Source organism: Sorex fumeus, unplaced genomic scaffold (assembly GCF_029834395.1).
Source record: "Sorex fumeus unplaced genomic scaffold, SorFum_2.1 ptg000013l, whole genome shotgun sequence".
Classification (NCBI taxonomy): domain Eukaryota; kingdom Metazoa; phylum Chordata; class Mammalia; order Eulipotyphla; family Soricidae; genus Sorex; species Sorex fumeus.
Window position 1 is genome coordinate 297,501 of NW_026606070.1, and position 16,243 is coordinate 313,743.

Consider the following 16,243-nt stretch of genomic DNA (forward strand, 5'->3'; position numbering starts at 1 on the left):
AACGAATGCAGGGAGTTCCCAGGTTCTGAGGGGGCCTCTTCCTTAAGCAGATCCCAGAACAAAGCAAACTCCTTTCCCCCTTCCCTATCTAATTAACAAAGGGGGCAGGGAGGGTTGAGCATTTCTCACTGAGTTCCAAGCAGGCCGGCCAATGATAGGGATCAGGATACTGAGCTTCCCTCCGGTGTCTGGGCATCTGGATTATTCAAGTTCCCAGGCACATCCTGGACCCAGCCTTGTGACAACCCTTCCCAGCCCTCCTTCCTTGGGGCCATCGTCCTCATCTTCCCCGCCCTTATTCCTATCTCCCTATTAAAGAACCCCTGTCCTTTATCCCTATCTCCACCCCCGGCCCCCTCCCATCTCTTCAGCAAGGTGCCCCATCTGCAGTGCGGAAAAGGACAAAGAAGGAATCTGCTGAAAGTGGTCTAAGGTTGGCAGCAGATGGTCGGTCCAGCAGCAGGTATGGCTCTGGCCTTGCATATGATGGACTTGAAATCCATCCCTGGCTCCCCATATGGTCCCCTGAGCCCCGCCAGGAGTGATCCCTGAACACAGAGCCAGGAGTCAGCCCTGAACACTGCCTGGTGTGCCTCAAAGCAGCACAATTTTTTTTTTGTATTTTATTTTTAAATTTTCCCCTTTATTTAAACCCATGCCTTACAAAGTTGTTCATGATTCCTTGGTTCTATATTCAATATTCATTCCATTCAGTATTCCACCAGTGTGACATCTGATCCCATTTTCCCAACCACCCCTCAAACCTGTCCCCTTAATGGACACAAAATAATTTATTTTATTTTGCTTGTTAAAACTAAATATCTTATGGAATGATTTTTTAAAAAATACTACAGTGAAAAGTAAATTGTTCTATCTCACCATGAGGACTTTAAATGCTGATCTGCGAGGTTGTTGAGCTGTTGCTGCTAGTTGAACTTTCTGTATGATTTTTGTTTATTGAGCTTTCTTGGCTTCTAAGTTTTTTTCCCACCTAATTTGGTGTGCTCCTACTGGAATGTTATATTATAGAGAAAACACTTCAGCCTGGGCACCAGGTACCTGAAATTATTCGCATTTTGGCATTTCTACAGAGAATATTCGTGAAGGGGAGGACTTGAGCCCTTGGCGTGAGGTATGGGTGTGACTGCAGGGTCTTTGGCAGGGCAGGTAATCACTCCACCTACCTCCTGCCCACTCCCAAGGTTGCCCCGGAGTTTTCAGCTGCAGAAACCAGTATTTTCATGAATTTTAGCTGCTTGGCATGCATCTCCTTGGAGATTTAGTCGGGAATCAGTAGACCAGGGCCGGCAGGTGAGCTAGCATCCTTTCACTTCTTTCTAAGTTTATACTCCGTGTTCTGGCCACTGATGTTGAACCGATTGTTACAGCCTTTGCTTCAGAGCCTGAATCTCCTGTCCACTCTTTCGTGTATAATGAATTTGTTGTTTTTCTGACAGTAACTAAGATTTGCTAACCACCAACCTTGAACCCATGATTTACTATGTTATCAAGAGCGACTTGTCTTTCCCAGGGGACTTTCAGCATTTCCCAGATGCAGTGAAGCGTCGAAGGCTCCCTCTCTCTCTCCTTCGATTGCTGGTTCCCAGACCTCCCCTTTCCCTGATTCCTCATTCAGTTACTCAGTTTGAAAATTTGCTTACAAACACAAACGGATTGGGAAACGAACTTAAACTCGGCTGGCACCGACCAGTCCAGTAAATTCTCAGTGACTTCAGTAACACCAGCGTGAGATACAACAATGATCATAAATTGACTTTTATTGATCTCTTTATTCTACTTTCCTTTGTGTTGTGACAAGCAACATGAGGTAAATTTTTTGTTTGTGCCTGCTAAGGGCACAGGCTGGACTGGAGCATGGGAAACTGGAAACTTTGGTGAAGGGAAAGTTCCACTGGTGCAGGGGTTGATGTTGGAACATGGAATGCCTGAAACAATTGTATTAGGAACAGCTTGGTCAATCACAGTGTATTTAATTAAAAAAATTGAATAAAAAGAAAAATTGACTAGTTGCTAGTCAATTAGTTGCTAGCTGCTTCTGAGCTCCAAACAAGAGTTTTTTTGGTTTTTTCTTAGATTGACCCACTTCACTCTGGTGTCCCAGTTAATCACCTGCCAAGGGTCTTATCCTCAATAATCTTTTTTAAAAAATTTTAAATTGTTTTTGTTAGTGAAACACCATGAGGTACAGTTATAGACTTACAAATTTTTGTGCTTGGGTTTCAGTTATACAACGATCAAGCACCCATCCCTAATAATCTTAACCATTTATGTAATGAACAAAATCAAAATATATTTAGAAAACATTTTATTCATAAAACATTAGTCTTCATGCATGAAAATTGAAGGTTTTCCCAGACATTCTATCGGTTAGTGCTTTTGCAGTTAGATTTTCTTCCAAGTGCTAGGAAAAAGCCTGGCAATTGTGGCTCTATTGTGAGGTCTTGTTCCATGAGTCAGCTAATTACGGGGCAGGCTCCTGACTCTGGTTGTGCCTTTGCTTGTTATGCTGATTGTGAAAAATGGGGATTTAATACATAACTCTACATCTTCGTTTTATCAAAAAATTTCTTTTCTAAAATTATTTCATATAGACTCTAGGTTTATAGATCAATGATTTTATGATTTTCTTTATTGGATATATTTAAAGCTGTGTTCAGGGATCATACTGAGGAATGATCCAAAAATAACTGGAGCAGATTTAAAACATCCACTTGATATTCTCCCTCACTCTCAAACCTCTTAAAAGCTGCCAAATAAATGAGTTTTCATTTGATCTTTTCCCTTTATCTTTCTTTTCTTTTCCCGGGAAGGTTGCCAAAACTAAAGATAGAGTTAGGAGAACAAAGGCACTCAAATGAGCAGTATATTAATTGATTATCCAAAGCGGAGAGAGAATGCCTTCTAAATTTAAATTATTTGTATGTGATACTGGTTTCTCTGAGAGTATAATTATTTAATGTAATTTTATTTTTATTCTGAAAGCTTTCTTGATTGGTCCTATTACCCAGATGTTTGATAACATAGTAATTTGTAAATTTTTTTTTCAATCTCCAAAACCATCTTTTGTTGTTTTGTTACCACACCAAGTTGTGCTCAGGATTTACTCCTGGCTCTGCACTCAGGGATCACTCTTGGTAGGCTTGGAGGCCACAGGGGTGATGGGAATCAGACTGGGTCAGCTCTGTGCAAGGCAGGCAACTGACCTGCTGTATTATGGCTCTGCCCCATAAATCTCTAAAAGCTTCTAGCTTGGCTTCAGTATCTATTTACATTTTTATTTATTTATTTATTTGTTTATTTAAAAATTCTTCTTTTTGGCACACACGTTACTGTATACCACCAAAGTGTCAATATCCTTCTATCACTGTCCCTAGGCCCTTTTCAACCAACCCCCCTTCCACCTCCCCACCCAGTTGGTAACTCTGTTTCGTTGGCAGAATTAAGATGTTCTTTCATCGTTCATTGTCTGTTCCCTTGGGTTGTTTCTTTAGATTTCACCTATGTGTGAGATCTGTTGGTGCTAGTGTTTTTCCTGCTGTCTCATATCACCTACACAACACCCTCTAGTTCCATGAATATTGTAGGAAAGCACAGAATTTCATCTTTTTTTTTACATGGCAGAGGTAATCCAGAGGTTAAGGGGAAACATTGAATGTGGCTGAAACCTGTTTGATTCCTGATCACATGGTCCCCTGATCACATGGTTCCCTGATCACATGGTCCCCTGGTCACATAGTCCTGCAGACCCCCGGAGCACTGCCTCAGTGGTTTGTAGAGTCTCCATTGTGACACTTGTTACTGTGTTTGGCATATTGAATCCATCACGGGTAGTTTGCCAGGCTTTGCCCTGCGGGCGAGATACTCTCGGTATCCCAACTTGCTGGGCTCTCGGAAATGGGCAGAGGAATCAAACCAGATCAGCTGTGTTCAAGGCAAATGCTCTACCCACTGTGCTATCACTCCAGCCCGCTGGGCTCTCGCTCCATTAGATGTAAAATCATAATAATCTGCAACTATGAGTGGAGGGTTCCTTTTTTAAAACCATATCCCTGAGGGGGCTGGAGCGACAGCACAGCGGGGAGGGCATTTGCCTTGCACGTGACCGACCCAGGATCGATTCCCAGCATCCCATATGGTCCCAAGCACCGCCAGGAGTAATTCCTGAGTGCAGAGCCAGGAGTGTCCCCTGTGCATCGCTGGGTGTGATCCAAAAAGCAAAATAAAACCATATCCCTGAGAGAATTGATTGTTTCAGATTATCCCAATAGAGACCATCCATTCTCACCAGTGTGTGGTGATACTACAGTTTCATTATGTTTTCCTGAAAAATCAGATAATTTTTTTTAGTATGCCTGATGGCCACCAGTATGTTCTCATAGGAGAAGTGTGTGTCTGTCTGTTAGTATAACCTCCCTATTTTTAAATGTTATTTGTTTTGTTGTTGAAGTTATGTGTGTTGCATATATCTTGGATATGAGCCCACTGTCTGACGCATGGAATGCAAATATTTTCTTCTAACCAGTAGGTTACACTTTAATTTAGTTCATTCTCATAGTAAAATAATTTTAGTTAAATGCAGCACCATTAACTTATTTATTTAGTTGATATTTTTTCCTGAGTTAAATCATCGAAGACACCTCTGAGGTCTTTATCCTCAGGCACGTGTTAAGAGGAGAGTTCTGCCTCTGCTTTTCAATGTATTTTATGAATTCTTGCCTAATTTCAAGGCCATTTTCCCACTTAAATGTTAAAATATTAACTACCGTGAATGCTCTGAGGTACAGAAAGAGTTTTTTTAAATGTAATTTTCCTGGGGAATCTTCTTGCCTTACTTGATGCACCCAGACCCTTTATTAGAGATTGACATTCCATAGTATTTATCTCTAGACTCTTAATTCTGTCCCACTGATTTGAGAATCTGCCTTTAGTGATGGGAAAATCTGCCTTTATTGCAGTACTACCATTATTATAGTTTACAGTTAGAGACTATAATGCCTTACATCATATTTTTTTCTCATAGTTACTTTGGTTATTTAGGGAGTTTTATGATTTCATGTAAATTTCAGGAGCATTTTTTATTAGCATTATTCCAAAGTCTTGATGAACAACATTAGTATTTTGATGGGAATTGTCCTGAATCAATATAATATCTGGGATATAATTTTGAGAGCATTGACCGTGACAGTCCATGAACATGAACTATTTTTTCTATTCTTTACTCTTTTCTCTATTTCCTTCAGTAGTGACTTGTAGCTTTCAAGTGTTTCTGATCATTTTTCAAGTCAATTTTTTTGGTGGGGATGTTTTCATGGTGCACAAAACTGAACCCAGGGCTTTAAACATGCAGGTCAAGTACTCTAGCTTGCTCCATCTCTGGGCTTGAAGCCAGACAATCTTCACATTTTGTGTTTGCTTCCATTTGAGGGAAGGTTGGTCCACACCCAGCAGTGCCCATGGATTAAACCTGGCTCTGTGCGTGGGGGCCACTTCTGACAGTGCTCAGAGAACCATCCTCTAACAGGTACTAAAACAGCGGTGGCCACAGACAAGGTCAGCTCCTTAAGCTTTGTACTGTGTCACCAGCTTAGGGGCATATAGTTATTCACTGTGTCATAAATTTATATGATCTTTTGTCATTTCAGAGGTGTTTGTTGCAATCTCTCCCCTTTTATCTCTGATTCAATTTGTTTGGATTTTCGCCTTTTATTCTGTAAATCTAGCTAACGGTTTGTCCATTCTTTGCAAAACAAACTCCAGGTTTCATCTACCCTTTGTATCATTTTTTAAAAATTTCTGTATCATTTATTTTCACTCTAATTTTTTTTTTTTTTTTTTTTGCTTTTTGGGTCAAACCCGGCAATGCTCAGGGGTTACTCCTGGCTCATGCACTCAGGAATTGCTCTTGGTGGTGCTCGGGGGACCATATGCGTTGCTGGGAATCGAACCTGTGTTGGCCATGTTGGCTGCATGCAAGGCAAACGCCCTACCAGCTGTTCACTCTAATTTTGATTATTTTCTTCTGCTTACTTTGAGATTCATTTGTTGTTCCTTTTTCTAGTTTTCAAACTGTGAGATTACTTATTTGAGTTTACTTTGTGTTTCCCTATGTAAACCCTTATTACTATTATCTTTTCTCTTCAACCTGCCTTTCCTCTATCCCATATTTGGACAGCTAAAACTTCATTCTTGTTCATTATGAGGTAACCTTTGATTCCTACTTTTCTTTAGATTCATTGGTTGTATAACAGTATGTTCATCAATTTCCAACTTTAAGAACCTCTTCTGCCTTTCTTTTAAGCACACCATCTTAATTTTACGTCTTTTAGAACCACAATGTTTGCAATACTTTATAGCACTGTCCGTAGTACTGTCTTCCCGTTGTTCATTGATTTGCTTGTGCGGGCACCAGTAATATCTCACAACAAATTGTGAGAGTTGTCGTTACTGTTTTTGGCATATTGAATACATCATGGGTAGCTTGCCAGGCTTTGCAGTGCAGTGCAGATACTCTTGGTAGCTTGCCAGGCTCTCCAAGAGGAGTGGAGGAATTGAACCCGGGTCGGCCATGTTGGCCACATGCAAGGCAAATGCCTTCCTTACCCACTGTGCTATTGCTCCAGCCCACTTTATACATATTAACTTTTCTTTGATAATTAAATTCTCATTTTGTTTATCAATATCATGTCATGGTAATACATTATTTATATATTTATTTTTGGTTTGGGGGAAATGCCCAACAGTGCTCAGGAATCACTCCTGGTGGGGCTCAGGGAAGCAGATGGGATGCCGGGGATCAAACCCAGGTCAGCCATGGGCAAAGCAAGTGCCCGTCTTGCTGTAGTATCTCGTCAGCCCCTCTGGTAATGCATTATTTTAAATTATTGAGTAGTTGAACTGTGCATTTTAATTTTTATCTAATGAATATTTATGTCAGCAGTTTTTCAGTGCAGTTACTAATTCTGTGAAAAATATTTTAGGCACCTTTGGGGGAATATTTCTTGGATAATCAATGTCTTGGGCAAAATCAGTGGCATGTGTAATGTAATAACACTGTATACCTAAGACATTAATATTGTAAATCATGATATATCAGTATAAAATAAATTCTACACATATGTAAGTTTAATAACTCACGTTACCATATTCCTTTCCAAAGGCATGGGAGAGTTTCATTTATCACCAATAATATGAAGTGTCATTTTATAATATTTTTGGCTTCGGGGCCATATCTGGTCATGTTTGGGACTTACTCTTGGCTCTGTGCTCAAGCATTACTCCTGGCGGGCTTGGGGAACCATATGAGGTGCCAGAGATTGAACCCAGATCTACTCTGCTCAGGCAAACTCCGTACTTGCTGTGCTATCATTCCAGCCCCCTGAAGTTCAATTTTTTTTTTATTAGTGAAACACCTTGAGGTACAGTTATAGACTTACAAATGTTTGTGCTTGGGTTTCAGTTATACAATGATCGAGTCCCCATTCCTCCACCAGTGCCCATTCCCCACCACCACGGGTCCCAGGATCCCTCCCCCCTCCACCCTCCCCACCCCCATCCTACCCTGTCTCGGTGGCAGGGCATTCCCTTTTGTTATCTCTCTCCTTTTGAGTGCTGTGGTTTGCAAAAGAGGCATTGAGTGGCAATCATGTTTGATCTATAGTCTACTTTCAGCATGCTTCTCCCATCCTGGGAGGATCCTCCCAAAACCCTTTATTTGGTGCTCCCTTCTCTATCTGAGCTGCCCTTCCCCCTAGAATGCCCGGCTGACCTCTAAGCCATGGAGTAATCCTCCTGGTACTGATCTCGGCCACTCCTGGGTGTTAGTCTCCCATTTTGTTACTTCATGTTCCCCAGATGAATGCAATCTTTCTGTGTCTATCCCGCTCTTTCTGATTCATTTCGCTTAGCATGATACTTTCCATGTAGTACCACTTGTATGTAAATTTCATGACTTCATCTTTTCTAACAGCTACATAGTACTCCAACTCCCCATGGCATACCCAATATGCCAAATACCAGTAACAATGATGGGTCTCATTCTCCTAAAAAGCCTTGAATATAATCTCAGGGCTAGGATGAAAGAGACGTTACTGGGGCCTGCTCGAGGCAATCGACATAGTACTCCATTGTGTAAATGTACCAAACTTTCTTTAACCAGTCATCTGTTCTCGGGCACTCAGGTATTTTTCCAGATTCTGGCTATTGTAAAGAGTGCTGCAATGAACAAACAAGTGAAGTTTAATTTTTTTAATAGATTTTTTTGTTAAGTCTAATGTAGGCAAAAAACAACAACGACTGACACAATTCTAGAGTTGAAGTTCAGTAAATAACAAAGCTCCAGTCTTAAAATCAATAAGAATAAAAAAAATCAACTTTTTCATGTGAAAATTGTTAGTTATAGTTGATTATGGGTTTGCTAAATCCTTATCTGATCATTTGTTAGGCTGTGTGTTGCTCGTTGAGCCGGCTGTGATACTGTTTTTGTTTCTCTCCATTTTACTTGGCTTCTGTGGGACTCTTTCATCTAATTTGCTGTGCTCCCTCCTCCTGGACTTTCACCATTGAAGCGTTAGGAGGTGACCAGAGACTTCAGGATCTCTGTTCTGGGCCAATGATTTGACTTGGGGGGGAATGAACGGTCCCAATGAGGGGGCTTGCAGGAAGGTGCCCATCCCAATTCCAGAAAAACACCAGAGATCTCATGGGGTTCATGAAATTATTCGCAGTTTGGCGTGTCTGCAGAGAGTAATTGTGAAGGGGTGGAGCTGAGGCCTTGGCATGTGCTGGGGTGTGGGTTTGGCCGCTGGACCCAGCAGGACGAGGACTTGTCCCACCCGCCTCCCAAAGGCCCCCAGAGTTCTCAGCTGCAGGGACCAGTGTTCCCAGGAGTATCCGCTCTCAGCATGCATCTCCTCATAGTTTCAGTGGGGAGTCGGTGAGGTGGGCTGGTGGCTGAGCGTTTGGCAGTACGAGCTGGCAAAGAGTCGTTTTTCTATTTCTACCATGATGATGCGTGTTTCCAGAATTTGCTACACATTGAAAAGCAAAAATGGCACAAGTGTTTTTAACGCTTCTTCATTGAAATATTAGGGTGAAGAAGGAGGCGCTCAGGAAGGCATCCTGGAAGATATGCCCGGGGAGCCTGACAGCGAGGCCTATGAGATGCCTTCCGAGGTATGCGTGCGCACTGGTGGAGTTTGATGTGTATAACACTGAGGAGTCTGAGCTGGCTTTTTCTAATAACAGCACCACCCCAGATCTCTCACTGTGAGATTTCCCTCCCGTTTTTCTTCAGTGAATATGTTTTTAGTCTCTTGCAATACAAATTGTCCAAATCCAGGACATGGATTTTTACAATTGTTCAAACTTACATAAAAGCAACAAGCAGCAGAACTGTATGTAGCACCAAGCGCCTGAATTGCAGGCTGACACTATATGAAAATTTTCTCAACCCTTGCTTTAGAGAATACTTCTAATGGTATCCCTCTATTGCAAAATAAAAGTTGACAAAGAAACTGTGTTCCAAAGAGAAGTAATATTTTTGTTTAACTTCAACGTTGCTTGTATGGCATTATAAATTTTCAATAAAAATGTTAAACTCAAGGGCCAGGGAGTTGGTGCATAAGTTTGGTGATTTTGCTTCACATTCAGGAGACTGAGGCTCAGTCCAGGACACCGCATGGTCTCTGCATTCAAAGAAAAAGAAATCCAGGATGGTGAGCACTGTCAGCCATGAGCCCGGGCTATGAGCCCTGTAAGCATTGACCCCCAAGCACTGAGTCTAAAGTAGCCACTAAGCACTGACAAGTTTTGCCCCTCAAAATTTCCCCCTAAATTATAAACTATAATTTTTGGAAATACAATATATGCATGGTTTGTGGCAATAAACATATTTCAGTCTAGCATTAAATACAATTTAATTAGTAAAATTTAATTTTATCTTATTTATTAAAATAAATGAGTTATTTAAATATGAAATGTATCACAAGGAATATTAGAAATTTCCCTCCTGGTAAATGAGATTGACCTAAGAAGGAATAAAAATTTTATTTTTAATTACTTTATTTTTTTTTCCTTTTTGGGTCACACCCAGCAATACACAGGGGTTACTCCTGCCTCATGCACTCAGGAATTACTCCTGGCGGTGCTCAGGGGACCCTATGGATGCTGGGAATCGAACCCAGTTCGGCCGTGTACAAGGCAAATGCCCTACCCACTGTGCTATTGCTCCAGCCCCTAATTACTTTGTTTTAAAGTAACTAGATTATTATTGAAAATCTGTCCACAAAGAAGAAAATCCCAGCACTAAGTGGCTTTAGTTTTAATTAATGTAAAACCTATTATTTCTCTTTCTACTCAAAAATGGGGGTGGGGTGGGGATTTGCCAGCCATTGTTTGAAGATACTAATCTGTTGCCAAAACCAGATATCTCAAAAATCTATCATTGTTTTGCTGGAAAGTGAGTGAAAACAGGTACACCTTTTCTGTTATTTTCCAGGGCATCATAAAATGACATTGATATTAATTACATTTATAGATACTGCAATTATTTTGTTTCTTTGTCAATAAGATCCCACTCGTATGTGGGTATTTTATGCAATTCACAATGCTAAGCTCTGCAGAAAAAAAAATCAAAGTAATTGATAAAACCAAGACACAAGGTGTTTACTTTTTGATTGACTGCAGATATAATTACATTCCTTCATTCATTCATCGTGATTCTATTACAGACATTGACTGTCTTCTTATACCTATCACAAGGGCAACTGACATACAGTTTAATGTTGTAAGTGACTCGCTTAAATTGTCAAGCAGAATTTTCTAGAAGAAGTAGTGTTAAGGAAGAAGCTTCTGGAAGAAGCTGGGAGGTATGACTGGCCAGTACGGAGGAGAAGGCATTCTTGCACAGGGACTGTCAGATATGAAGAATTACACATCGGTGAACGCATATACACAGGTGTAGGAGGGATTCTGAGAAGTGAAGTTATGGTTTGAGGTACAGTCCAGAAAAAAAATGGAAGTGTAGGCAGATCCTAAACTCACCTCCTCATCAGACTTCTAGTGTAAGGAATAATTGGCTTCGGGGGGTGGGGGGTGGGAAATCTGAGAACTAGATGAGCTTTTTTTTCCCAATCACAAAGGACCATATCGTATGGGGACCATCAGAGAGGCCTCCATGCCTTTACACTGTGAGTGGCATGGTCAGTGTGGTGATGTCATGGAGTTGCACAAGTTCAGCTCTTAGCTCCGAGAATGGGAGGGTTTGACCAATGTTCCTCACTCCAGCCCTTGGAATCTGCACCACAGGAAATGAACCTTCCGATCATCTGGCTTCAACGATCCGTTGGGATTTCATCCCAAAAACAAAAAACAAACATTTAGGAAACTGAGATTTTCATTGTAAACGCTGCATATGCATCATCTCTGTGACACGCAGCAAGAAGAAGCATCGTAAAGGTTTGCTATATGTGAGGAAAAATTGCTCATCTTGAAATATCTGCTGTGGGAGCGAGGGTTGGTGGGACTCTCTCCAGAGACAGGCATTATCCAACACTGTTATGTCCTCACTCCATCGTGCCAGTGTAAACAGGTGCTTGTGGATGAAAAATCCTCCAATTGACGTGCTGTGCCCAGCGAGAGGGAGTGTTTGCAGTAATGTATCAGTGTCCTATTGAAACCGGCAGGTGCAGGCACTCACCACCCTCCCCTGCGCCCAGGCTGGTCTGACGTATGTTCACTTGCTGGCTTCCTTACTAAAGCAAGCAGGCTGTGCCTGTCAGCCCCTCCCCCCCCCAAAAAAAAAGGAAAGAGGAAGAAAGAAAGAGGTAAAAAGAGGAAGGAAGGAAGGAAGGAAGGAAGGAAGGAAGGAAGGAAGGAAGGAAGGAAGGGAGGAAGGGAGGGAGGGGATGGAGGGAGGGGACGGAGGGAGGGAGGGAGGGAGAGAGAAAGAAAGGGAGGAAAGAACAAAGGAAGGAGGGTGGGAGGGAGGGAGGAGGGAAGGTGAGAAGGAAGGAAGGAAGGAAGGAAGGAAGGAAGGAAGGAAGGGAGGGAGGGAGGGAGGGAGGGAGGGAGGGAGGGAGGAAGGAAGGAAGGAAGGAAGGAAGGGAGGGAGGAAGGAAGGGGAGGGAGGAAGGGAGGGAGGAGGGGACAAAGGGAGGGAGGGAGGGAGGAAGGAAGGAAGGAAGGAAGGAAGGAAGGAAGGAAGGAAGGAAGGAAGGAAGGAAGGGAGGGAGGGAGGGAGGGAGGGGATGGAGGGAGGGAGGGAGGGAGGAGGAGAGAAAGAAAGGGAGGAAAGAACAAAGGAAGGAGGGTGGGAGGGAGGGAGGAGGGAAGGTGAGAAGGAAGGAAGGAAGGAAGGAAGGAAGGAAGGAAGGAAGGGAGGGAGGGAGGGAGGAAGGAAGGAAGGAAGGAAGGAAGGAAGGAAGGAGAGAAGGAGGGAGGGAGGGAGGGATGAAGGGAGGAAGAGAGGGAGGAAGGAAGGAAGGAAGGAAGGAAGGAAGGAAGGAAGGAAGGAAGAAGAGAAGGAGGGAGGGAGGGAGGAAGGAAGGAAGAGAGGGAGGAAGAGAGGGAGGAAGGAAGGAAGAGAGGGAGGAAGAGAGGGAGGAAGGAAGGAAGGAAGGAAGGAAGGAAGGAAGGAAGGAAGGAAGGGAGGGAGGGAGGGAGGAGGGGACAAAGGGAGGGAGGGAGGAAGGAAGGAAGGAAGGAAGGAGAGAAGGAGGGAGGGAGGGAGGGATGAAGGGAGGAAGAGAGGGAGGAAGGAAGGAAGGAAGGAAGGAAGGAAGGAAGGAAGGAAGAAGAGAAGGAGGGAGGGAGGGAGGAAGGAAGGAAGAGAGGGAGGAAGAGAGGGAGGGAGGGAGGAAGGAAGGAAGGAAGGAAGGGGGGGAGGAAGAGAGGGAGGGAGGGAGGAAGGAAGGAAGGAAGGAAGGAAGGAAGGTAGGAAGGAAGGAAGGAAGGAAGGAAGGAAGGAAGGAAGGAAGGAAGGGGGGAGGGAAGAAGAAAGGGGAAGGGAGAGTGGGAGGGAGGAGGAAGGGAAAGGGAGGAAGGGAGGAAGGGAAGGGAAAAGAAAAGGAGAGAAAAGAAAGGGAGGAGACCAAGGAGGGGGGATGGGATGGGAAGGAGAGGAAGGGAAGGGGGTGGGGAGAGAAATGGAGATCTGGTACAGCAGGCGGTTGCTTGCCTTGTATGCGGCTGACCTGGGTTCTATGCCTGGCTGCAGACATAGTCCCGAGTCCTTCCGGAGAGACCCGGGAGCCCAGAGCCACGAGTCACATTGGAAGACAAGGGAGTTAAATGCAATGGTGCGAGGGTGGTGAAATTCTCGTGATAGTGCTGCTTGGTGCAATGCAGTGACATTGTATTCCTGAATATTATCATCAATACCATCGTAAATCATGTCGCCTGAGTCAACAAAAAACAAAAGCTGATCATTCATAGTTGACAGGAAGTCAAGACTATAAAAAAGAAAGTTGTGCTGTGAAAAATAAAATTTATACCAATAGAGGCATACCAGAACTATGACTTTATTTTATTTTTTAAATTTTATTTTTTTTTTAGAAACTCTGGTACATTTACACAATGGAGTACTATGTAGCTGTTAGAAAAGACGAAGTCATGAAATTTACATACAAGTGTTACTACATGGAAAGTATCATGTTAAGCGAAATGACTCAGAAAGAAAGGGATAGACATAGAAAGATTGCACTCATCTAGGGAACATAACGTAACAAAATAGGAGACTAGCACCCAAGAATGGCCGAGATTAGTACCAGGAATTTTACTCCATGGCTTGGAGGCCAACCACACGTGCTAGCAGAACTATGATTTTAAACTTTACTCAAAGCGGTGAGTCATCCCTTATTTGCCTGAAGTCTTGGTAATGATGACTCATTGACACCAACTCAACCTGTTGTCTTTCTGGCCCCTACAATTAGGAGGGGTACCAAGACTACGAGCCTGAAGCCTGAGAAACATCTCTGCGCCCGTCTCCTCAGACCTGCCAACAGATGTTCCATCCTGTACACGTGCTCAGAGTCTCCGATGTGCCCGGTCCTAGCATCTTCTCAGTTTTTACAGTGTACTTTGAAGTCTTCCATCAGCCGTGACTGGAATATCTGTACCTGACCCCACTTGTATTTCAGTGCTTCCTTTGACTGAAATCAATATAAGGTAGCAGGGCTCTTGTGTGCTGTGGATTTTGTGGCTTCAAACCTAAAATGTTAAAACTAATTAAAAACACCCAAGTGACTACTGCTTATTTCTAAATCTTCGCTATTTTTTGTTGCTCTTGTTGAAAAGTTGTGAGTGTTTGACTATCGTATGAGATTTCTAGATGTCTTTTAATCATTCTTTCTACGAGCAATTATTGTGAAACTTGTTAATATATACTATACCTAAAATGTGCGCATGAAACTAGGCACCGATGAATTTTAACTCTGTGATGTCATTGTTTTGTGATATGTTTTATTAACATGTGTTTGTATATAAATGGTGAAAGGTAAAATAAAATCTTATCTCATTACAAAAATAGTTTGCTCCATCTCTGATAATAAACTCTACTCTTAAAAATAGAAAAAGAGAACGACAAAATTAAATAGAAACAGCTTGACAATAATTGAAAGTAGAATTTTAGAAGCATTAGGAAAAGATTAAATATTAATTTAATACTCTGAATTCCCTGAAATAGCACGTACCAATAAGAATGGTGCCTTAAGTGTTTGTTCTGACAGAATGGGTTTCATGTAAGGATAAATGTAAGAAGAGCTGGCTACATCCACTTCAAATGTTCGTTAGACATGTTTACACATAAAGAACTTGCTTAACTTTGTTTAGTTCATCATTTCCTTCATAAAAAATAATGAAAAACCCGATTCTATTCAGGACATGCCATTAGAGATCTCTGAGAATTATCTTATAAATGTCAGTGCTAGTGATTTATGTAAAAATATAATGGATGCCTTCAAATTTTGCTAAACACGAATTCTAGGGTGTTTGGTTAAAAGCATTTTTCTATAAGGGAAAATCTATTATTTCACTCTGAATGCTGACGGTGAAGGATTTGAAAAACCATAAAGAAATTGATTTTTTTTTGTTTATCCCTATTCTTCAGGAAAAAAGTCTTCTGTACAAAATTTAGTTGTAAGAATGGATACACTGAGAATGACCAGTCTGTAACTGTGAGAAATATGTAATTGTGAGTAATTTGCTACACATGGATTATTTTCAAGGAAGGCAGTAAGTCTAAGCACAGTCACCATCAAAACTTCCTTCCAATCTCCCTATTATTGGAAGAGATTTCCATAGAGTGTGAAGCTGCCTGCATCCCTGATAACCTGGAGAGAAGGGGCAATCTCCTATTTAATTTACATACATCAATCAATGGGCTGGAGTGATAGCACAGCGGGTAGGGCGTTTGCCTTGCACTCAGCCAGCATGGCCGAGCCGGGTTCGATTCCTCTGCCCCTCTCAGAGAGTCCGGCAAGCTACGGAGAGTATCTCGCCCGCACGGCAAAGCCTGGCAAGCTCCCTGTGAGGTATTTGATATGCCAAAGACAGTAACAAGGCTCACAATGTTACTGGGCCCGCTCGAGCAAATCAATGAGCAACGGGAGGACAGTGATACAGTGATACATCAATCAATATCTAATGAGTTAAAAAAAAAACAGTGAAAAATTAAAACATTCGTCTGCACCTAAAGGATCTTAGTACTAATATGTGCATCGACATCCCCGTGGAATGATAGCTGGTTATCGTGCTCAGCCTAAAGCAGAAAGTTGTACAGGACACAGTGTATGCTCGACACTTACCGCCCACCTGCCTGAGACACTCACCTTTAAAGTGACCTGAGGATGGGGGCGGGGGTGGGGGCTGGAAATAGGTTTGTTTTTTTCAGACATCGGACCCTACAGATCAGACTTATTCAGTCCCCTTTGTTCGAACAGGGCTGTAGTGAAACTTCCAAGGCTGGGTTTGGATGGACCCTTGCAGCAGAGCAATCAAATTCGTAGCACTGTAGCACTGTCCTCCCATTGTTCATCGATTTGCTTGAGCAGGCACCAGTAATGTCTCCAGTGTGAGACTTGTTGTTACTGTGTTTGCCATATCGAATAAGTCACAGGTAGCTTGCCAGGCTTTGCTGTGGGGCGAGATACTCTTGGTACCTTGCCGGGCTCTCCAAGAGGGGCGGAGGAATCAAACCCAGGTTGGCCAAGCTTAAAAAAAAAAAAGC

General features: G+C 42.5%; 1 protein-coding gene across 1 annotated transcript in view; it reads left to right on the forward strand.

The window, feature by feature from the left end:
- The window catches only part of SNCA (synuclein alpha), a 106,565-nt gene extending 92,583 nt beyond the window's left edge, over nucleotides 1-13,982 (forward strand). The window contains exons 5-6 of the mRNA XM_056111290.1: nucleotides 9,109-9,192; nucleotides 13,950-13,982. Coding sequence (XP_055967265.1) covers nucleotides 9,109-9,192; nucleotides 13,950-13,982 — 117 coding nt within the window. The remainder of the gene's footprint in view (nucleotides 1-9,108; nucleotides 9,193-13,949) is intronic.
- Nucleotides 13,983-16,243: the final 2,261 nt, after the last annotated feature.